Source organism: Drosophila albomicans, chromosome 3 (genome assembly GCF_009650485.2).
Source record: "Drosophila albomicans strain 15112-1751.03 chromosome 3, ASM965048v2, whole genome shotgun sequence".
Lineage (NCBI taxonomy): Eukaryota > Metazoa > Arthropoda > Insecta > Diptera > Drosophilidae > Drosophila > Drosophila albomicans.
In genome coordinates this window covers 20,287,904-20,313,171 of record NC_047629.2, presented here as the reverse complement: position 1 = coordinate 20,313,171, position 25,268 = coordinate 20,287,904, and the positions used below count along the sequence as shown (strand labels likewise).

Genomic DNA, 25,268 nt, shown 5'->3' with positions numbered 1-25,268 from the left:
TGCTCTTTTTTTTTTAGTTTTCTGCGATTGCGAGATACATTTGTATCTAAATGCACACACATGTGAGTGTCCATCTCTCTGACTGAGTGTGTGTGTGTGTGTGTGTGTTTGTGTATTGAGTAACACACATTGTCCAAAACTTTAAGAGCGCCCGACGCGTCGTGCCCGATTTCACCCGAATTGCGCGCCGACTTAATGTTAAGGTTGACATCGCACTTGGTTTGGGTTTTTTGTTTTTTGTTGGATTTTATGTCGGATTCGTACTCCGATTCGGACATGGAACATGCTACGTTTTGGTTTTTATGTTCTGCAGAACATTTTCGCTATTAAAAAACATTTTTCGTAATGCGATATGTGCGATGTGTGCTGTTTCTTTCTAGCTGGGGCCTCTAACCGCCCGTTTTTAGGGTCAGCTCGTGTAAATCACGTAGAACAAAAACATTTATTAGATACGACAGACATTTTACACACACAGAACAGACACACACACACACACACTTAGATGCCACACAGTAGCGAACTCGGTAAAACTGTCTTTTAATTGTGTTTCTAAGCCAAGTGCTATCCGAAGACGACCTTTTCCATGCCCCCTTAGCGGTGCCACACCGTTTGCCTCCCGTTACAGTTTCGACAGCCTCAACCTGAACTTGGCATAAACGACAACACAACACAAAAGTATAAATAATAATAAAAATACACAAAAAAAGTCAAAAACGAGAAAACAAGAAACTGCGTGAAACATGTTGAGCAACAACGAAGTTTGAATACTCTATGAGTTGTGAGTGATACAAATAAAACAAAATTCTGGTGAAGTAATATAAATTATTATTATTAGTGAATGTAAATTCAGTACTATTGTAAATAAAATTTTGGTAGAATCATAATTTTAAGAAATATAAAATATCCAACAACTTGAAGCAATAATTTTTTGTCATTAAATATGCAAAACTTTGAGAAAATCAATCATTTTCTTAAAAAAATAATGAACATCGCTTCCAAGTTATCTCAGAAGAAATATGATCAATCAATAAAGGTAATTATGTACTTTAAAAATACAAAACTCTAAGAACAATTCGCAGCGATCACTAAAAATAAGAATAAACGCTTCGAAATAATCTGATGTGAAAAAAATGTGATGCCTGAAAAAATCTGATGACAAATAAAAATAAATATTATATATAATTTAAAAGCACAAAACTTTTAGAATAGTATTAGGATGATCATATCGAATTCAAATTAAAAATGTGATGCCTGAAAAAATCTGATGACAAATAAATATAAATATTATATATAATTTAAAAGCACAAAACTTTTAGAATAGTATTAGGATGATCATATCGAATTCAAATTAATAAAAAACACTTAAGACATTTTAAAATGTCTGCAGAAATATAGCAACTGATAATAAGAACATTTTATAAAGAAAATTGTAGACCTTAACAAGTAAATGAAGCAATTAATATGATAATATGGAAAACAGATCTGAAAATATGAAAAATCAATCAGAAAGAAGAGCTTTCATCGAATGATGATAATAATAATAATATTGGATACCCGAAAAGTTTATTCCAAAGTATGTAGCTCAAAAGATATTTTTAAAGTTCGTAACTTTGTTATGTTGCAAATTGTTGCACATAGCTGAAGTACCCCAGTAATGAAGTAAGGGCATAATGAAAACAGAACGGCCACTGTCACTGTGCTGGGCAGTCAAAGCGAAAGGCCGCAGCATGTGTGTGTGTGTGTGAGTGGAAAAGCAGCACAGAAGTTATTTCATAACACCATTTTTCGGAAGCGCCGCTGCGGGCTACGTGCCACAGTGCGGCATTGCCGCAGATTTCCACGAAGCCATGCAAAAGGAAGACAACCCAATTCCAAATACGTTTAAGCCAGGTCAAGTCGAGGCATCAGCCTCCACTTACCTCCACACCAACTGTTGTTGCTGCTGCTGCTGCTGTTGTTGCTGTTGATGATCCTCCTCGTGTTCTTCATGCCTGTAATAGTTGTAGACGGCAAACGAGGAGGAGGAGGCACTCGAGGTGGGCGGCACGGCAACAACATCATCCGTTGGCGCTGGCTGCGGCAGTGTTGGGGGCGGCGGATGTGAAGGTTGCTGCTGCTGTTCGTTTAGTTGCAGCTCGATGCCTGCGGCAGTCAGTGGCAGGTGTTGCAGCTGTGCTGGGTCGTCCTTGGCTGCCTCGTAATAATGATGATGATGATGATGTTGTGGCTGTTGCTGCTGCTGATGAAGTTGCTGCTGATGATGAAGCTGCTCGTGTTGCTGCTGTGGATGAAGATGATGATGATGCTGCTCTGTGTCCAGATTGTAGCTGCTGGCGCCGCGTCTGACGATTGAAGTGTGTGGAGGGGGGGACAAAGGCAAGGTAAGGTCAGCGGGAGACAGATCGATCGTTGGAGGGAGGCTGCCAAGGCAGTCAAAGGCAAGGAGACGGCGTTCAAGTGCGTGCATTTTGCCAGTCGAGCGATTCCCATTAGCATTTATTTACATAACAAATTTGGCCAGCCCGCTGAGTGTGTCTCTCTCTCTCTCTCTCTCTATGTCTCACTCCCATTCTCTCTCTCTCGCTCTGTGCTGTAACTCTTGCGGCAGCTTTTGAGCTTTAGTTTTTTGTTTTTGGGCTCAATCAGTGAACAGCATTCGACGGCAGCGAAATTGATTCGTTTAGCCTTATTAGCGCCATTAGATGAGTGCTGTTAAAATTCCCAGCAACAATAAAGCAACAACAAAAAAGAAACAAAAAACCCAAAACGCAGAGCTTCAAATTGCTATACCCGGTAAGCTTAGTTTTGCAAAGGGTATATTAAGCAGGAATAAAGCTTTTTCAATTTTACAGCAAATATGTGGGATTCTATGCAGATAAGTTTTTCCGGCGTTCTGTCTGTCCGTTGATGTTATTAACTATATCTAAGAAGCTTGAAAAGCTAGAGCAACACTTTTTCAACAGAAAACTCTCCTTAGAATATGTTTTATTTAAAATGTGAACACATCACATACATTCTCTAACACAGAAAAAGATATTTATGATATGATGAAATATTTCATTCTGAGTTCATTGAGATTTAACTGGCTAAATCAATCCTGTTTCACGATTAAAACGAAGAAATACATTTAAGCTACTTAGCTTAGACTGAACATTTTTGGAATCAAAAGCAAACACTCTTAATTTGAAATTAAAAAAATTCGGGTTATTTTTAATTCTAAATTAAGAATGTTTGTTTTTGATTCCATAATGTTTTCCTTTTTTCTGTGTAAATGAAAGCAATCTAGGCAAATAACTTCTTTATTTTCCTTTAAGTTATTCAACGTGCATTCCTCTTAAAAAGTAGCTTTCGGGTATTTACAAGTCGACTGCAGCCTGTTCAGTTTACTAAGTTAACACTTTGGTCATGCCGGCGTGCGCTTCCCGGCAATACGGCAAGCTATATTGGCGTTACTGCCAACACTGCAAGTGGTCCACAAATGAAATATCCACTAATTATACATTTCCCATGCTATTGTTGGCGTTTTACAACTATTAAGTGCATGTATTGTGCCAAACAGTGAGCCTGTGATTAGGCGAAATCAGTGCAAGAGCACTTCATTAGCAAGCCAGCGTCCTGGCCCAGGATGTGGTAAGGCTGGAAGGTTGCAAGGCTGGGAGGCTGTGCAACAAGTAGCGCAATTTTCTTTGCATTTCGCTTTTGTTCTATTGATTTGTAACATTTTTTTGCAAACAACCCTTAGAGGCGTTGCTACCCTGTGGATATTTGGCACATGCAGCGCATTAACACCTGAGAGATCTGGACTCGAAGCTAAGAAGTTCAAGGAGCTGTACCGAGAGAGAAGGCTGTATCGGGAGGCTGGCCGCTGTGGTATCGAGCCTGGGAAGTGGCGGGTAAGGTGAAAAGCGTAAGCGTAAAAAACCGGTAACTTTCGATGGCAGCTGCTATTTTTGTTGTTTGCTGGACGGCGACGGCGAAGACGCAACCGTTAGAGATCATAATTGATATCTGCGGCAGGACCAAGGAGCGGAGACAATAAAGCGGCAGCTCGGACAGCGTCCAATGCTAAAGGACGACCCTCTTTTCTTTCAATACAAAGCACTGATTTGCATAATGCTTTCAGCTAGCCTAACATTACGAAAAGGATTCACTATCGACGACGGTTTCGGGATGCGCCTGCAGTTTTCACATGGTCTGCACGGTTGAGACGGGGCAATGTCTTAAGCATTTGATACGGTCGAATGAAGCTGCTCGGGGCGCAATTGTTGTTTGTCATTGTTTCTCAACGTTGGACATCGCACCTCAATTCTCTTCTCGATCCGTGTCCGGCGCATAGGACATTCGCCTTGGAACGGATAGCAACCAACCCCTTCCTCTGGGCAGTCAATTTGCATAAATACTCAAGCATACACACACAGACACATTGAGCGATGATATTTGTAGACCAGGTAAAGCGAAGCGTAGCGTAGAGTGCAATCAACCCCCCGGCTCTTGATGCTATTAATACAAAACAACAGAAAGACCAGAGAGACATCGAAATCACAAATCCTTTTTACTGTTGTTGTCCGCAACACCCTCCCCCCAACCCCTTTTCTTGCTTTTGCCCAGCTCGCTGATCTTGGGCTACACAAACAACAAGAACAACGGTGAACGAAGCGCGAGGTCCATTAATTTGTCCACAATGCACGCTGCGCGCATCCTTTTTGTCTGACCACGGCGCAGCCGGCGACGCGCAGTTGACGCAGTTGACGTCGCTCTGCCGGCGTCGTGAGAAACGTTTGACGTCTGATTGGAAAGCGCGCAGCTGCGATTCCATTTGGAAAATGCGCAGCGCGTTGTTATTTTTGTGTGCGTTTTGTGGCATTTACATGCTCATTTTTTATGCAAATGGATTTCTGTAATATAGACAAAGACAGCGAGCGCGATGGAGAGGAAGAGAGAGAGAGGGATGGGGCTGCAGACTCCAACAACAACAACAACTGTCGAAACGGTTTAACATGAGCCAAAAGCAAAAGCGAAGCCGCCAGCGTTTTTTTTTTTTTTGGTTTTTGGTTTTTTTTTTCGGGCGTGGGGGCTATAAATTTCTCATTCGTATCGCATTAATTACTACAATATTATCAACAGCAAACAGAAAAAACAAAAAAAATAACATAAAAACGAAACAGCAACAACAACAACAACAGCAGCAGCAGAGGCTGCGACAGCGAACGCATAGCGCAGCGGCCATATTGAAAAAATGCAGAGATCAAGTGAGTTGACAGACAGACGAAGCAAGCAAGAAAGAGACGCAGAGAGGCTGGGAGGGAGACTGTATGGCGTAAAGCTCAGCAGCTTAAAAGCTTTGACAATAGCAACAATGTTACATTACATTGCATTTCACACACTCATACAGAATGGGAGAGAGAGCGAGAGAGAGAGGGGCGCACATACACAACGTGGTGGGTTGGTGGGTTGGGAATCCATGTGGATGCTAAAGGGGCGCACTTGAATGCCGTCCACAATGCGCGCGTTTTTTTTTCTATTTTGTGTTTTGTTTGTCTACCGTGACTCAGCAGCTATCCAGTCGGTGTAGGATATGGCATAGCTACTGCTGCTGGCATCCTGCATTATGTGCTCCATTTCCTTCATGCCGCCCATTGTAAATTGTAATTGAAGCACATTTTGTTGACTCGGTTTTTTAGGTGTTCGTCGCTGTTGCTGCTGCTGTTACGGTGTACGATCAACGAGTTGACGCGACGGCGCAGGCACTGATACGAATTCGGTTATTGAAAGAAGTCGGCAAAGAATAAAAATATAAACTTGATGCTGTTGTCGACCTTGTGGCTTTTCGATATCAACTGAAAACCACTTTGAGCGTTCGATAAACTTGTAGCGCCAATTCACAGTGTATACAAGTGTGCGTGTGTGTGTGTTGATGTGTGTGGATGTCGAGATGTGGAGTAGAAACAGAGCAGAGTGAAGAGAGGAGAGAGACAGACAACAGCAAGAGCAACAGCGACTGACGACAAACAGTCGAAAGCGTACGACGTTGAATTGTGTTAACATGTTTCTTTCTTGTCTCGCTCAACATCGTTGACGTTGTTGTTGTTGTTGCTGCAGGTAGACTGCGCAGGTGAACAGGTTTGTTTTTGTATCAAAATGTCCAAACGCTGTTGCACCTTTAATATTAATAATAATAAAAATGAGACGCGAGAGGGGGAAAAAAGCAAAACAAAACAAAGCAAAGCAATAACAACAACAATAAGAGCAACAATGACAAGTGCTGCACAACGAAGTGCAGTCGCCCTTAAAAATGATCGTGCCAATGAGTTGAACTAAAGGATTCGAAAGAGCTGAGAAAGCTGCAAAGTGGAGCTTAAAAGCTCTACGAACATTTTCCAGGCAATCAATGATGTTAGTTTGTAAAGTTTCTTACGAAAAAGCTTTCATAAACAATGAACTTATAAGCTTTGTGAACATTTGATAGTTAATCAACCCTGCAGAATGTCCTTCGCCACTAAGCTTCTTCTTTTTATACTCAAATACTTTCGATTAACAATCTAAAATCTAAAAATACAAGAGACAAGAACAGAAGTAGAAAGAATCACAAAATACAACTATAATGAAGAAGTGTTCTTATTAGAATAATATTATTATTTATTTATGTCCATAATATGTGTCTTAATTTGAAGTTTTATTTTTTATTGTCAATTAAACGATTTGCTTTCAGCGGAAGCTTCAAATACTTTAAGCGCAGCTTCCAAAAGCCGCTTAAAAGCAGTCTAAAAGCTCATTTAATGTAGTCTCCGCCAACAAAGCGTTTGACACAGCTGATATGCTCCAAGCTTGAATATTTAAATCGAAATGCTCCATTTCCGATGATTGTGCGAGTGTGTGAGTGTGCGCAAAGGTGACACCAATAAACCCACTGAAATATTGTCAATCGGGGTAGTTAGGGACAAAACAAATGCAATAACAAGAGAAATAAGAGAAAAACGATAATAAAACAAATGAAATGCTCTTAACTTGATGATTTGAGACAGTCACTGTTTACATTTAACAACATTTGCAGGCGGCCATAAAAAGGTGTCAACAATCTGCTGACCAGCACTGTGCATCGTTCACACACACACACACACTGAGACACTCATTCGATTTTTTTTATCGTGACTAAAATGTCATATTAAAATAAAATAAAAATAAAAATTGAATAAAAATGGGGGGAAAAAACGAACGAAAAAAAAATACCAAGCAAAAATATGTTTTGCAGCTCGGAAATTTAATATGATCACTAAAGTGAAAGTAACTAAATAAATGAGGTGTGCCAGCCTGACAGTGTGTTGTGTCAGTCTCTGCACCACTCCGAAGCTCTGTCCAGTTGTATTCCTATGTGTGTGTGTGTGTGTGTGCGTGACCGCGAACGCCCCACAAGGAAGGCTATCATGAAGGGCATCCTTATGTATGGAAATTTCATAAAATGCAATTCATTTTAAGCACATTTTTCTGTGGTTTCCGCATAATAAAAACACACTGCGCTGCATGGTTGCGTCTAGAGTTGAATAATCGATTGTTTTAAGGGGATTTTAAGATATTGAAGAGTAAGTATGCAATAAAAGCGCGATTCGGAATAAAACAGATCATAAAACTTTTGTTTTTAATGTGATTAACAAGAAAAAGTTCAGTATGTATGTGTTTGTATTATTTTTTTTGTCCTTTACAGTTAAGTTTTGAAATATTCAAGAGAATATAAATAAAAGCTTCGTCTTGGATAGATGTGTTTAAATAGTTCACAATTACAAAAGCTTTTTATATAGGATAGAGTAAAATATATATAATAATATATCTTTCGTTTATCTAAAATGAAATATAAGCAAATGTCTTAACTCTCTTCCCGTTTAATGTCAGGAAAGTAAAACAATACTTTCTATTCCTTGCAGAGTTCTGTAAATGAAGCTTAAAGCTTTTTCTTTCAATGCACTTTGCTAACAGTTATTAAATTTGGTAGTTAGATAGTCTAAAATTCATCTTCCATGCCATTTGCAGATGTGCCAAATATGGTAGAAAGTCAATTCAAGCGTAACATAAATTTCAGAAGCTTTCGTCCATATGCTAATCGCATATAATTACTTTTGTCCGTACAAGACTTTCATTTAGTTTTGGGTTAATTCTCCACTTGAGCTGAGCTCTCATAAAATGCAGCCTAAAGATAGCCTAATGATGGATATTAAGATATATATTCCCACATTTGAGTATTGCACAATTGCGATTTCAAACAGCGAATGCATGAATCGTAAAGTCGTTTTATGGCACCTAAGCAATAAATACACCTTTGTGTGAGTGTGTAAGTGTGTGTATGTGTAAGAGTGTGTGTGTGTGTGTGAATGTACATTGCATTGCACTTAACCGAATAATGTGGGCAATAAACGGTTGTAAAAAAAAACACTGTCGACGCTTGAGGCGGCCAACGAACGTCACAAGCTTTCGTCATGATGCCTTGACATTTCATCAAAAGCTTGTCAAAAAGCTCAGCGCAACAGATAGATCGAAAGAGCTTTAATCATGTTGTGTAGTGTAGTTGTTGGCCGTAAGCTGCTTAAGGGATCAAGGGGACATGTGGTGACAGCCACTCGCGAAAGGATGTTCAGAGTCTCAGTCACAGTCACAGTCGCAGTCAACCTTAAAACTTTAAAACAACGACAACGCCAACAACAACAACTGCAATGAAAGGTCGGAGCTGAGTGATGCACGCAGATGGACAGCTGATACTGCGTGCAACATGTAGCTTAAAGTGAGCTTAAAGTTGTAACAGAAAACTGACCGACTGCCACTTACTCTGTAATTTACCATTACTTAGTTTGGCAATTCTAATTTGTTGACCGTATGTGTAGGAAATTGCAATATGTTAAGTATTATTAGTATTTAATTATTATTATTCTATTTTAATTTTTTAATTAAACATTATTTATTATAATAATTATAATTTCATTTATTTAAGAGTTCTGATTATTAAGAACAAATAAATATAATACCAGCGAACCTTAAACTAAACTTGATTTTATTTATCGTACATTATTTCAGTTGTTTAAAAACCCTCACATTATTTTGCCCTTACATTATTTACAGTAATCAGTTAATTTTATTGCAGCTTGTTCATTTTTTTATAGCTTTTTGGACTTCGTTTTGTGAATAGCTTTTTTATTTATGCTAATTTTGTAATTTCTGAAATCAGTTTTACTTCTGCTTTGTTTTAAATTGAATTAAATATATTATATAGTATGTTATTTTATTTATTCTACCTTTTTAATTTAAATGTATTTGTTTAATTTATTATAAGTTATTTTAAATTTTGAATAACATGCTAAACTTTTTAAATATGATGAAAAACATTCTCAAATTATCAATCAAAGTGTAATGTGGAGTTTGAAAAAATTTATCTGCTTTACAGGGTATCTGATAGTTCATTGCAGGGTATCGAAATTAGATAATTAGTATTGTCTAAGCGAATAAAATGCGCATTACAAGGTATCTACTGCAACAGCATACCCAGCTACGTTCTCAGCATTTTGAGTGACAACAACACACCCATTTAGGCCTGCTGTCAATTACAGGGTATCCGAATTAGGCAAAGACAATGGCAGAAGTGTCACAAAGCGGCAGCTGAAGCTTCAATCCATTCGCCTCGACCATATATCAAACAAGGCAAAAAGCAACTGTACAACATGCAACAACAGTAACAACAACAGCAACAGCAACGTGCAACACGCAAAGCCGATTGCAAGGGGGCAGCAGCCAATGGTCAATGTGGCACGTTTGTTAGAATCGCAACAGGCAAACAAGAGGCAACAAAACAGGCGGCGGGCAATGCCATCAACTGAACTGATGTTGCAGCTTCTTTTGATTCCTCTGCTGCTCACTTCTTCTTCTTCTTGCTGATTCTTGTGTCTTCAGCGCGTTGGTCAAACAGCATGCCAAACATCAGAGGCGTCTCGGGATGTGGCGCGGTGTCCCCGAGGTTGCAACTTGCAACCGAGCGAGGCGTCCAAGGCGTCCATATGCGGAAACGCAATTTTGTCGTTATTTATGGACCTTGGCGTGCATGCAACATGCATGCAGCATGCAGCGGCATCCAGCGGCCGCTGTGTGGCAGCGACTGTTGCTGTTGATGATGCTGCCTCCGCTATAACAGGATGACCATCGACGTTGCAGCCGCAGCAGCAGCAGATGAAGCTGACGAAGCTTCTAGCTTCTCTGCGGCATGCAGATTCAGATTCAGCTGGCGATGACTTAGTTGGTGTTTCGCCTGCCGCATGTGGCAAGCTTACAACTGGCAGCACCTTGCTCGAGGTGCATTGGCGTCGTAACGGTTCTCTATTAGATTAATTTATATTCAAATTTTTATTGCTTGCGCATACCAAAAGCAACGACGACGACGACGACGATGCTGTGGATGATGATGATGATGAGGCAGAGAATGGGAATGGGAATGGGAAGGAGGTTGGAGCTGACGATGAGGATGAGAATGGAGATACAGTTGGGGACAGAGTTGGGTAACGAGGATTGAGAATGGCGGCGGCTGCTCCAAAATGAATTGCGGCGGCTGTGGCACATCCGCGTGGAGGCTGCTGCAACAGCAAAACTCTCGTGTTGCAGCGACTTTGCTTTGCACAGCGAAAAAATTAATGTGAACTCAAAGTCAAGGGGACAAAATTCATTTTAAGAATTATTGTTATATCAAATTACAATCTGTGATTTCGGAAAGAAGTTTTGAATGAAAAGTAATAAAGTATTGATTCTAAAAAAATTTGTTCTTTCAAGATGTTAACAAGAAAAGTGGTCAACAACTATTAATTCGATTTAAAAGATAATGATATAATTTTCAATTTTAAATTCGATTTAAGAGGTAATGATATAATTATCAATTTGAAATCCCATGGGTTTTATATAAAGAGTTTTTGACATTTCTGATGTATCGATTTATTTTTGATTTGATTGTAATACTAAGGAAGGATTTATAATTTTAATCACATAATTGTTATGCAACATTTCTCGATATTTGTGGTAGATCTATGTATTTTTGGTTATAATGCATTAAGATCAAATCAAAATCACTTTAAAATCTCAGAGTTATTATTTAGAGAGAATACTCATAAGATATACGCATTTAGTTATGATTTTATAGATTTTTCTGCGCCTTTTGTTGATTAATTTCATTGTTATTCTATGGCTTTCAGTTTAAAATTCTTAAATAAAGATTGTGCTATATTACATCAACTATTTGTTGTTGATTCTATTGCAAAAAAAAGAAAGAATTTTCAATTTACTTTGTTGATCTAAGGATCAACAGTAATGTAAAGAAAATATCCTTTGGAACCAAGATTTTTCTTTTTGCCAAAAAATAGAGTTTAGCAAATTTAAAATCACGCAATTTTTATCGAGAAAAAATTCGTCTTAAAGTGTTAAAATTCAAATGCAAATACAGCAACATTGAACATCTTTTTTTGATAATCTATTTCTCTGTTGTTAATCTATTCTATAATAACAAGAGAGATAACTTTGCTTGCTGGGTTACACTTAGTCATTTTCAGAATCTCAATATCTAATCTTGTTGATTTAATACAAAATCGATAGATAATTTCTTTGAGTGTATCGCATCGACATTGGCTTCGACTTTGGCAGCGACTTTGGCTTTCGCTGTTGCTGTTGCTGTGGCAATGGCTGTGGTATTATTAGCCTTCTCGCCTACTTGCAGATTCGATGCACGCCAAATGCCAGAGTTTTGTTGCAAGCTCGCCTGTGTTGCAGTTGCTGATGCTGCTGTTGTTGCTGTTGTTGCAATAACGTATGGTAGAAACAGTTACAACGGAAGCTGTCATTCCCCTGGGAATGGGGACTGAGGATTGCCAGGCGCATCGCAACTTGGTCTGCGAATGTTGCAGGCGCAAACGTTGCGCTGGCGTTGTTGCAACTCCTCGTCGTGGCTGCACCTCCTCGTTGCAGCAACTCTCTTTGGTTGCTCTTGTTAGTGATGCTGTTGTTGTTGTTGTTGTGTTGCCTATCGCAATAATTAACAGTAAAAAAACGGGCAGCGGTTAATTCAAATGCATGAGAAATGCAAATGACCAAACATTTTAGCCAAAAGGACGCGTCCACAACTGTTAACCGGGCCAATGGAGATATTAGAGCGATACGGCCACATGCTCCCAACAACAACAATCTCAACTCGAATGCAATGCGATTGCCATTGAAATCAACTGTGGGCCCAGATGTGCAACAATTAGCTGAGATCCAAGATAAGATGAAGTCTCTCTGTGTGTGTTGCAAACAGCGATTGCGACGACGCACGCCAGCGTCTCTCAAGTACCAAATAAAAATGTGGAAACGAGTCAAGCAGATAAAACAATCAAGTGGCAAACTTGCAGACTGCAAACACAACTCTACTTTTAGAGCAAATATTAATTATTCTTTATTAAGGCAATCCTAATGAAGTAAGTATGCAACGAAAATTAGCTAAAATTAGCATCATAAGTAATAAAAACATCTCCTATGATTTCTTTTGTTTTAGAAATGCATATAAAGACCAAGAATTTAAAATAAGATATAGGAAATATGATGTAAAACTGACCAAGATTTTAAAATATGATATAAGAATATACAAAAGTATATACTGCTGTACAATAGTGTGATATATTATATAACAGAATATACTGTTGTATATTTATACAACATATTATATTTTAAAATCATTGTCGCACACTCTGATTTACCATTTAAATTTATTGCCTTGAATTCAATTCTTATTTTTAAATAATAAGTAAAAGAATGACAACCTATTATTTAAATTTCGTTACACAAAGTATTTCGCAATTCATTCTAAAAATTTCAGGGCACATTTTAGAAAATAACATTCCCATTAATCACAGTAAAAAATTCTTTTAAAAGTAGGCAAAAATAATTGAAACAATTTATAGTTCAATCGACTAGTTTACTATACAAAGAATATAAATCGCATCTGCGCTTTGCCATCCTTAAAAAAACTATCCAAAACATAAAAAACTTCACAATAATGAAGGACAGTAAAGATTTCAATGGAAAACTTTGCTATACAAAAATAATTTCTGATTTTACACATAAATTATGTTTTAAGGATATCAAAAGACAACTATAGAAATATTTTATTGACTTTGCGCATGACAAAAGTCTTCAAAAACTAATGATGTATTTTTGAAAATAAATTATTTGATAAGGAAATCAGTAGATTGCCTTAAGGATGCTTTGCAGACTTTACTCACGAAGAAAGTCTTTAGGATCTTATATAGTAATTAAAATCTTTTGAATAACTTGAGAATACATAATGGACAACTTCAAGCAAAGTTTTCTGTCTGCAGATACTAAATTTAGTGAATTAGGATTAAACAATTTTGTAACAATATCAATCGACACCACTTAAGATGAATGCATCTTAGCTGCCTAAAGTGTAGACATCTTCCTGTATGGATAATGCTAGTCAGAGAAGATTTTATAATATAAATTAAAGCTTGACCAAACGTTAATCTTAAGTTATTTTGCATTAATATCAATCGACAACACTTAAGATGGATGCATCTTAGCTGTCTATATTTTGAGGATTTTTGTGTAAAAGGAATGCTAGTAGGTAGGAAGAGATTTTATAATATAAATTTAAGCTTGACCAAACTTTAATCTGAAGCATCTTAGAGATGTACCCTTAATAAACATTTTCAATGCACAAAAATTGAATATAATTTCTATTAAATTTTCTTAAACCTAGCATATAACTCTCCTAAAGATCCCCCTCATGCTTAAGTCTATAAATAATACTGCAAGTGATTGTGACTTACCCCTGCAGATGCTCCTCGACGTCGGCAACGATGTAGACCGGTTGTCCCGTAGCACTCGTTGTGGTGGCATAAGGCAATCCCGCCTGGACGACAACCTGACCGTCGGAGACGAGACTGCTAATGTCCGAACCCGAATAGATCTCGAGTCCCTTCTGATCGCTGGTGGAATAGATGACCGTCTTGCTGCCATCGTTGTAGATCAGATCGATGTGCTTGTCCGGCTGATACAACTCCGGATCGAGTTTCTGTGGCACACCAGCCAAGTGTGGCAATTGCTTCACCCCATTCGGATCGGAGGTGGTGTAGATAATGGAGCCACCACCGCCATTGCCACCGCCACCAGCAGCAGCAGCCGCTGCGGCCGCAGCGTGTTTCTTGTGATCCTCATAGATCTCGGCCTCCGTCTTGATCACATTATCGTTGCCATAGTGCAGCACCGAGGCATCCAGAGGCAGCGGCGACGTCTGATAGACGCCCTGATGCTCATTGTTCAGCTTCTGGGCCTGATTGTACATGGCGGTGGCCACCGCATTATCATTCGGCATCAGCTTCGAGGGATCGCTGACGATGCGGGTCAGAATGTGTTCGCCCGCCTCGTTGCGCGACAGAATGTGATGCTCCCCATTGATGATCTCCCGCGAAATGATCTGCTGTTGCTCCCCATTGGGACCCACAACGCGTATGATTTGATTCTCATCGAACTCGATCTTGGCCAGCGGCTGATGTTCCGTCTGTTGCGGAGCCGGCGCCAAATGCTGTGTGCTCAACTGTGCCGCAATGCGAGCATCAATCACCTGACCACCGCCATCATCGTGTCCGCCATTCGATCCACCGCCAGGATTGCCACCGCCATCCGGGGGCATCACCACCTTGGGTGTCTCGTAGATGAACACCGCCTCCTTGTCGTACAGCTTCGAGGAATCGGTGTGCAGATCAAGCACATTCACGTTCGTCATCGTGGCCAACTCGGGCTGCGGACTGTCCGGCGATCGATGCATTGTGGTCAAAAGTGGAACACCGTTTTGACCCAACGGGGAACTGTTGCTGCTGGCGACGATGTTTGCGCCCTGCTGGATGGGCGACAGTGAAGCGTCGCTAAGATGACCCCCAACAATGCCGCCTAAGCCCGCAACGCCTCCGATGCCAACCCCGATGCCAACGTTGACCCCAACACCAAGGCGATGTTGCTGTTGTTGTGAGTGTTGCTGCTGCTGTTGCTGGAGATGTGGATGATTGTGGGCGTGGGTGTGCGTGTGCGTGTGCGCGTGGGCGTGGCCGGCAAGCGATAGTTCGTTGGACGTGATCACGCTGGTTGTCGCTGTGGATGTGGACATTATATGATGCTATGACGCTAACCTGTCTCTGCCAGCGATGAGCGCGATGGCAAGACAAGGGATGCGTTTGTTGTACAGTGGGGCGTATGCTTAACGAGCTAATTGGAAGACTTGTTGCGTGTTGAGCTTGGCGTCGCTTGGCGAAAACATATGAGCATCTATCGTTGTTATCGTTATCGTTGTTTCTGTTATCTGTTATCGTTGCTGGCAAGCTTAAGATGCTGTTGTGGTTGCTGTTGTGGTTGTTGTTGTTACGAGTATATAAACATTATAAATATCACTATCACGTTCTCAATGAAGGCACTTGTTGTTGTAGATTCAATTGTAGCTGTTGTTGTTTGTAGTTTCAATCGTTGTTTCTGTTGTTGTTGTTGTTGTTGTTGTTGTTGTTTTCAATATTGCATTTGTATGGCACTAAGGAACTTGGGTAACCCAACAAGTAGCCCCTGTGTTATTCTCGTCGTCGTCGTTCTCGTCGTTGTTGTTGTTGTTGTTGCTTTAGTCGTTGTAATTAGCTGCAATAAACAAGTTTCAAAACAAATTGATTAATACGATTTTAATTACACTCATTTCACTAATCTAACCGTTAAACGCTCTTTCTAAACAGACGAACGATCAATTTCAACTGATATGAATGACTCTTCAAATCAACAAAAAAACAAACTCAATTCTTCACTGATCTCAAGAGATTGTGATGATTGAAAGCATTCGCAGAAGCAACGCGCAAAAAAGCAAATAGTCGATAAATTATAGTCAACTTCAAGTAATTGCAATCCAAATACCAACAGAAAAGTATCAAGAGGCAGAGTTTTATTCTGTTCACAATTAAACGATGTACAAATTTGTAACCAATCAAATTTAATAAACAAACAAGTAAGAAAGTTAGAGTCGAGTGTGCTCGACTGTGAGAGCATACCCATTTTTAATAAAGTCAAAATATTGCGTTATTATTTCGCAACTCTAGCTTTAAAATTACGCTTGTTATTAGATTATTTTTTATTTGCGGGGGCGGAAGTGGGCGTGGCAAAAATTTGAATCAAACTTGATCTGCGTGCAAACATAACAAATGCTGTCCAAAAAAAATTATAGCTCTATCTCTTATAGTCTCTGAGATCCAGTGTTTCATACGGACGGACGGACAGACGGACATGGCTATATCGTCTCGGCTGTTGACGCTGATCAAGAATATATATACTTTATAGGGTCGGAGATGCCTCCTTCTACCTGTTACATACATTTACTGCCGGCACAAAGTTATAATACCCTTCTACCCTATGAGTAGCGGCTATAAAAATAATAATACCTGTCAATAAACATAGATTGAAAATAATAATAAAATATATCTAATTCCATAGAACTATACAAAAGTTAAACTGTAATTAATCTGTGAGTATGAATTAAAATTTTCTATATTGTAGCTAACTAAACTCAAAACAAAAATATTAATTATTAAAAAAAAAAAATAATAATTAAATCTTGATTTTGTTTCACAAACAATCTTCAAAATAACCAAAGTGCAATGAATTCTCCCCCTTTATAAACAAAACTGAATACTTTCATATTCCTTTCATTTTTAAATATCAATGAGAAGATAAAGATCTTAAAATTAACTAAAATTACTCAAAAGCTAAATTTGAAGTAGAGAAATTGTCACTTGAATAAATTTCAATTTACCAAAGAATGAAAGTAAATATTTTTTTATTTTTGTCTTTCTTTTTTTAAGTATCAATAAAGTATGACTCGCTTCAAATTGCTATTAATAAAAGATGCTGTGATAATATGCGAGGATAAAGAATTTAAATTTGGTTAAAATTAGCCAGAAGATACATTGAAATTGTTTCTTGAAAATATTTCGAATCACGAAATCCAAATGAATTCTTGGTATACATGAAATAAACGAATACGTTTATGTTTATTACCTATTGAATTAGCTAAGCTAAGATTAATACTCATTAATAAAACACAATGAACATAAAAATACTTGAGTTATGAGTTATCTACAGCTTCTAATTCAGAAGTATTTTTATAGTAAATACTTAATATAGAAACTACGCAACCCAAGCTGCAGATGAGATCAGACAGTAAAAGCTTTTTGATGTGCCATTTCTTTATCACTAACTTAAAGGAAAGAAAGCTCCTTGCAAAATCGAACTCTAAAAGCTTTGTACTCTTCACTTTGCTCTTTCTTGTCGTTCTACTCGACTGAGACGCGCCCCCCAATAAAAACAAGTGTTAAGCAGCAAAAAGGAACGCGGAACATGGAACGAGTTCAAACGTTTCGGCAGCTTTTCCCCTGCGATGAGCCGACGACGTTGATGAGCCACTGAGTTATTGTTGTTGAGTTGAACGATGTGCAAGCACACACACACACACAAACACAGAGGCAGACAAACGGAACAAACATGCAAACAAACATAAACAGAAACAGAAACCGAAACGTAGGCAGAGCGAGACGGGGCGGAGTAGAAGAGGGACAGAAAGACAGGCAGAAAGACAGACGGACAGCCAGAAGGGGGCATAAACAACAACAAAAGCAGCCACACGTGCCCGTCGAACTAGTTTGACTCCTTCGCAAATGTCAAACGTGTAACTGCATAACTCATCACATCAACGCCAGCGACGACGACGCCGGCAGCGACGGTGGCAGAGCAATAACAGGTGGAAAGAAGCGACGAAAGCAGACAGCTGATGCGACGCGAGCAGCGCAGTCGACGTCGTCAACGGTGTGCCTTATTTGTGTTTTGCTTTGCGACGATTTGTTGTTTTTTTTTGTTTTGTTTACAGCAGCAAAAAGAAAGACAAAAGAGTGTGTGAGTGTTTGCGTGGAAATTAAACAAAAGCTCGCGCGCGCCATTCCCGTGTTCCACACACACACACACACACACTCTCAATTGCGATCCAATCCATCAGCTGCTGGATGAAATACTTAGTCCAGTTTCCAATTTCAGTTTCAATAACAATTTTCCAGTTTTGAGTTTAGCAAACAAAACATGTTTACATTTTGTTGTTGTTCGAGGGATTTTGCTAAGTGAACCGAAACAAACAACGAGAAGTGGCAACAACTTGTTGTTGTTGTTGTTTGGTTTTGTTTTTTTTCTGCTTTTTTTTAGAACAGGTACCGGCGGCTGTCCGGTACCAGGCCCAAACAACAACAACGAGTCGCCAATCCTTGACCTAATCCAGAAGTTGCCGATGCCGAGATGTTGATGCTGACTTTCTGGTTCTCCAGCTCGGCTGCTGCCCCCGAACCAGGTTCACATTCAGGTGGCACGTCCACACTCTGCCAGTTATTGTTTGATAAAACGCCACCAAAAACTGTTGCTGCTGCCGTTGCTGCTGCTGCTGCTGCAAAGTTCATGAGGCTGAGAGTCAAGTCTGTTGGGGATATGGATAAACTTGTTTTGTGTTTTGTCAGTGAACCGGCTCGAGTTCGAGTCGAGTGTCAGAGACTCTGAGTCTCAACTCAACTCTCCCACCAGCAGCAGCAGCAGCAGCAACAGCAGCAGCAGCCCTCCTCTCCTCCCGGTTGTACTTTATTTTTTTTGCCTGTTCCTCTCGTGCGTTGGCAATGCTGGTTCCGTTAGTAGGTGAGGTCAGTGTCATGTGGCGCGCTTATAGACTAGTTTTTTTCATTTCTCTCTCTCTCTCTCTCTGTCTCTCTTGCTCGCTCTTGGTTTTATTTTGGCACACACAATGCACCGCACACAACATTGCGGGGAACAACAAAACCGGTCAATCGTCGATTGATGAGCTCGCTTAGCTTCTGCGGCACGTGGCCCGATTCTGCTCGTAATGCGATTAGACGCTGACGCCCATCATCATCATCATCATCATCGGGCAGCGTAGAAAGCTGTGAGTGCGAGCAATTAGAAAACAATTAAATTCATATCAGCACTTTGGCCAATTTAGCGCCCAAAAATTGCCAAAACACTGCCACAAATGGGGTCAATCCAACCAGGTAACAGGTAACAGGTAAAGACGCCTCTCGCTCGTTTCCATCGCCTGACTGAAAGCTCGCCTCAGGCTATGCCACGGTATAAAAGAGAGTGTCGAAGAAGGTGTGCGAACATTCGCGAGAGCTTTCGCCATGCCAAAGCTTGTATGCCAGACAAAAGCTTTGTCTATTTATCAAGTGATTAGCTCTGGCACTTAATTGGGTTACAACGAGATTAGAATGATTGAGAGTTTAATTAATTATGATTAAGATGCTCAATTGGCCACTGAAAAATATGTGGAAATATTTATTGTTATCAACGGTACTAAATATGAAAATACAAAATCAGTATGTTGACTTTATTGGTATTCTGTTATAAAAGATAAAAGTAAATTACGCCAGAAGAGCTTAAATATTGAATTTTAAATAATATTTAAGATTCAATATATTTTAAATATTCAATTTATAATGTTATATTAATTAAAATTATTAGATTTTTAGCTTTTATATCGTTTCTTTTATATCATATATCAAATATTTCATTTTTAATTGTTATATTTATTAATATTACTACATTTTTAGCTAATGTATCATTTATTATATCAATTAATTTCTTTAGAATTTAGTATTTAAAAGAAGAGTAAAACTTAATAGCTCAACTCACATCAAAAACTTTTGAAAGCCAAGGCTTTGGGCAAGAACATTTATAATAAATCGACATATGGGGATTAGCAAAAGCTTTAAACTCATGATTACACAATTAATAATAATTAAACATAGCTATCTATATTCTATTCATGATGGTAGATAAATGAATTTTAATTCAGATCAGATGGCGCTTTTAAAAGTTGCTTTTAGCTGAAACTAGGAAATAGAGCATTTCTAAAACCTTGAAGTCATAAAAATAAATCGTTTAATTATGTAAAATACAATCGTTATATTGCATAGGAAATACAAGTAAGCGATTTTATTATTTGGTTTTAATAGAATAGAACAATATTTGTAAAATCAATATTTTTAAATGAAATGTAATACATATAGAATGGTAAATTGAATGAATTAAAGCTTTCTTCCATCTATATGCACCTGCTTAATTTATTCATGCTGGAAAATTGATCAGCTGAAGTTCCCCTTTAGTTTTAGAGGAGCATAAACGAAATAATCAATTCGTAGCATTTGAAATGCCATCAAGATTCGACATAATTTAGCTCCAGACAGTCATTTGATAGAACTGATACACACACACACCATCACATATACATAAATATATATACATATATGTGTGTGTGTGTGAGTGTGTAAGCACCCTGGACAGAAAGAAGAAAGAAATGTACGAAGCTAACCCTAAGCCATCGGTCAAAGCCGGGCATCAATAACTACACATAAAGTCGAAAACCCAAACGGAGATGGAGATAGAGCAACACAGATGATGAGGAGCGGGGGAGAGAAGTTGGAGGTGGAGGAGAAACACAGACTGAGACTGAGACTGCGATTGAGACTGAGACTGAGAGCCAAGAAGGTAAGAAAACGCAGAAAAAGAAAAGAAAAACAATAAACGTTAACACGAACACGAAAATAAAATAACTCTCTCACGAAGTGAACCTCTACTCTTCCCCCCTCCCCCATCGTCTGCTCGCCCCTTTGGCGCGCTGCTTTTTTGTGTGTGGGTTAAGTGTGCCTCAACCGTGTGCAGGTATGTGTGTGTGTGTGTGTAAGCTGACGTGCACATGTGAGTGCCATTGTATGCATGCATGTATGCGTACGTGCGTGTGTGAGTGTGTGTGTGTGCTGCGTAGTGGCTAACGACGACGAAGTCGACGCTGTTCATTTTACTGTACCATAATCGCAGCCCCAAATTGATCGCCATCATCAATGTGCGGACCACTAACAAAAAGTATCAAGAATAATACATAATACAAAAATAAAAAAATCATATAAAAGAGGCAACAACAACAACAGCAACAGCAGCAGCAACACGCAGCGCAGAGTTAAAGCCGACGACGAAGTCAACGAAGTCGAAGCCACGAGAAAACGTAATCAAAAAGAAACACACACTCACACAAATGGCCAACAACATCGATTTTCGAACATGTCGACTGCGACGCTAGCAGCGCAACACGCTGAGAGAGAGAGCGAGAGCGAGAGAGTTGGCAGTGCGCAGACGTGACGTCGCGCAATACACAGACAAACACCTTTTGATCCCTTTTCGCTCCCGCGCTATGCTCTTTTAGCTGCGCGCTCTCTCTCTCTGTCTAACAAAGTATGTTGGCTGCTGTTGCTGCTGCTGCGGCTGCGGCTGTTGTTACCATCGCGGCTGCGACTGCGACGCAAACAGCAAGAAAACTGTCTGCGCAGCACCTTACAGGGTGCTTTATATTTGGCTTTTATTGATGTCGTTGGTTCGTTTGTTCGTTGTCGTGTCTTAAGCCTGGCTTAAAGAGCCCCTGTGCATTTTATGCATTTATAATTACTGTAGTACTTACGTATTTATGTATGTGTATGTATGTATAATATATGCCTGGGCCAGGTAAAAATGTATGTTGTTGGTTGCTTGGTTGCTGTTGCTGTTGTTGTTGTTGTATATTGGCACTACAATTCGTAAGGATCTCTATGGCACGCTAGGCTGGAAGGCAACTAACTACGTTAACGTAAGACAAACGTTAACGTCACGTAAGTGGAACGTAAGGCAAGCCAGTCGCTTTGACTTGTTGACTGCGATTGTTGCTGTTGCTGTTGTTGTTGCTGTTGCTGCTGGTGGGTGCACCTTTCGCCACTTTTGTGCTGCTGTTGCTGTTGCTGTTGCTGCTGCTGTGGTATGCGTTTGTGGCTGCTGGCTTTGTGCTTTGGGGGCGCTTTCGAGCTTCTAATGCGCGACTCCTTGGCCTGTTTGTCGACTGAGCGAAGCTCTTGTTGCCTGCTGCGTTGTTGTTGTTGTTGCTGTTGGAGTTGCTGTTGTTGCTGGCGGCTGCTTGTGCATTTTGAACACACACACAGACACATACACAGTCGACACTCGCGTACGCAGACAGTGACAAGTCACAGCATTAACATTTGATTTGCGTATTTTGCATAAAACTTTTTAATTGCCACGACGAACACGAGAGAAACACTGGAGTGAAGCGGGCTGCGCGGCGAGGGGAATGCGGGGGCGGCTGGCGCTGACGGATGCGCGGTTCATTTGTGTCTCTTTGTTGTTGTTGTTGTTGTTGTTGCTGCTGCTGCGCTGCTTCTTCTTTGCACTCTTGTTGTTGCTGTTGTTGTTGCTGTTTCTGCTTTTGCACTTCAGTTAACAGTTTATACATTTTTCATTGTGCTGCGCGCCTTTTTTCTTTTGTTGCTTGTTTTAAGTATTTTTTTTTATAATTTTACGCGCTTTTTTCTCGCACTGTTTGTGTTGTTGCTGTCGTCGCTATTGTTGTTGTTCTTCGCTTCGCTTTGCGCTTTTTTGTTATTAATCACTATTTTTATTTTGAATTTTATTTCTCAGCTTTGTGATGGCGTCTCGTTTTGGCTCACACAAATACAAATACAGCGCGCTCACGCACACAAGCGCAGCGCACATCGAAACTCACACACACAGATACGCATCGAGCGACTGAGTCGCACTCACACACATATGGAGTCTCACACAAATACACACACACACACACACATACGTATGCACACGCGAAACGAACGAATTCTTTTTCTTTCTTTTTTTCGTTTCGTTTTTATTTTTTCGTTTTGTGTGTCGTATTTTGTATTTTACCTTTTTGCGTTGTTGCTGTTGTTGTTATTGCTGTTGTTCACTTAAATCACATTGAATTTTCTGCAGTAGTTTTGTTAATATTAATAATAATTTTTCGTGTGTGTTGGAGCAGCGAATAGCGAAAAGCGAAAAAAATGTGTAACTCGCCTGCACGAAAGGTACGAAAAACTCAAACTTGTCGCGGATGAACGTTGAGCTCGGCTATAATGCCCAAAGAGTCAATTGGAGATTGTTCAACTGTTGAATGTGCTTGGCTGTGTTGCTGTTGTTGCCGCCGTCGCCGTCGCCGTCGACGTCGCTGCTGTGGCTGCTGCTCTGCTCGCGTCAGCGCAGCGCCCGCAGTTTGTGCGAGTGTGTGTGGGCAAGGTGCTGTGCGTGTGTGTGTGTGTGTGTGTGCAGGCGAGCGCACAGGTGAGAGAGTGTGCCTGCGTATATGAGAGAGAGAGAGAGAGCGAGGGAGAGAGAGAGAGCGTTCAGCGTTGCTCGATTATTATTGCTTTTTATGGTTTCATCTCTTTCGTAACTGATATTGAGCGAGCTGCTGTCGCAGTTGCTGCCGCGGCCGCTGTCGACGCTGACAGCGAGACAGAGCGAAACTGAAATTCATCGAATCGATGATGATGATGGTGTTGTGTCTCTACACTGGCAACACACAGACACACAGACACGCATACACACAGGTAGACACTGTCTGTCCGCACTGTCTGCAAGCCAACAACATGTGTCTCTTGAGTGTGTGTGCGTGCACCTGCATAACTCTAGTGCGCAGCAGCAACAGCAGTGGCAGCAGCAGTGGCAGTGGCAGCATTCGCAGGTACGTATTTTGTGCAACTACACAAAAGACTTAGGCAACAAACTCTTTCGAAATTCGGTTTGAAACCCAACTAAGTGCGCCTAGGCAATAACACAACCAAAACAGCGCTCTCTGCGCGTTGTGGTCCAGCTGCGTGACGTCACATACATACATATGTGTATGTGAAGCAAATACTTAGGCGCTTTGACTTCGCAGCAGCATCGACAGTTAACTGAATGCGGCCCTGGCGTTTTGCACTTTTGTAGCTTTCAATGTTCATTTCGTGTGGCGTGCATTCATTTTCGAACTTTCAAACATTGTGACTCGGATTTTTTGTTTTGCTTTTGTTGCTGCTGCTGCTGCTGCGACTGAGACTGCGACTGTGGCAGCGACAACGACATCGACAGCGCATTGTGAAAGTGGTAGTGCAGTTGGACACCAGGTAGAAGAGGCAGACGTCGAGAGCTGCGAGAGTCAAGCACACACACACACACACACTAGCTTACTCGCACATGCACATATAGACAGACATACACACGAAAATAGTTATGCATGTACCACAAATGAATGCCATGTAGCCGTCGGCACAGACTCCGACGCCGCCTTACGACAACAGCAACAACAACAGCAACGACAACAGCAACAATAACAACAACGTCGAGGTAGCGACAACGGCAGCGAAATCAACGCTTTGCGACTGTTTGTTTGCTCAGTGTGCTTTTTGCCGTGTTTTCTGCCAGTCCGCATACAGGGTGCTCTTGCTGATTTAATTGAAATTTTGCATGCAGCTGCATTGATTTTACATTTTAGCAAAGAAACAAATATTTGTATCAAATTATATTTTAGCAGTTGTAATACAAATTACAATTAAGATAAACAAATAATATATTAAATTAATTTATCGTTTTCTATTTAATTGTTTATATCATATTGTAACTTTTAAATAAATAAATACTTTTAAATAAGACAAATTATATTTTAGCAGTTGTAATACAAATTACAATTAAGATAAACAAAAAATATATTCAATTCTTTGTTCGTTTTCTATTTAATAGTTTATATCATATTGAACCTTTTAAATAAATAAATAATATAATTAATTCGTTAGTTTTAGAAAAAAAGAAAAATGATAATGAAACTGCATTAATTTCACATTTAAACTATTTAGATGTATAGAAAAATATATTAAAATTATAATCTATTATTTTTGCTTGTCCCAAATAACATAAATATCTATATGTATATTATATATGTAAATAAATAAATAACTCAATTGGTTTACCATTTGTTGTCATATAATTTCAGTTTTATTTTCATGTTTTTTTTTTTTTTTTTGGTTTATTGTTGCAATATATATTAAATTTGTTTTTAAAACTAAATGTATGCTTAGTTTAAACATGTCCTTTTTTGTTTTTGTTTATGTTTTTGGTTGTATCCATTTTGAAATTTGTATGTTTTAAATTTGTTTATAATAAATTTTATTTGTTTTTAACTGGTCGAAACTTTTCACTAATACTTTTCATTTCATTGGTTTTTGTATTTTTTTTTTTTTTTTTTTAGTTTTCTTTTTATTTTGCGATTACATTTACATTTATGTAAGTATGCATGTATTACATATACATTC

General features: G+C 39.4%; 1 protein-coding gene across 6 annotated transcripts in view; it reads right to left on the bottom strand.

Moving 5' to 3' along the window:
• Nucleotides 1-23,081, bottom strand: part of LOC117566934 (protein grainyhead) — a 49,609-nt gene extending 26,528 nt beyond the window's left edge. For 3 of the 6 annotated variants that reach the window (XM_034246557.2, XM_034246558.2, XM_034246559.2), the window contains exons 1-2: nt 21,587-23,080; nt 13,836-15,684 (exon numbers count right to left, since the gene is read on the bottom strand). In XM_034246557.2, coding sequence (XP_034102448.1) covers nt 13,836-15,169 — 1,334 coding nt within the window. In that variant the 5' untranslated portion in view covers nt 15,170-15,684; nt 21,587-23,080. Of the gene's footprint in view, nt 1-1,919; nt 2,343-5,542; nt 5,824-13,835; nt 15,685-21,586 lie in introns of those variants that run through there. The other 3 variants (XM_034246556.2, XM_034246561.2, XM_052005392.1) reach the window with 3 other exon arrangements.
• Nucleotides 23,082-25,268: the final 2,187 nt, after the last annotated feature.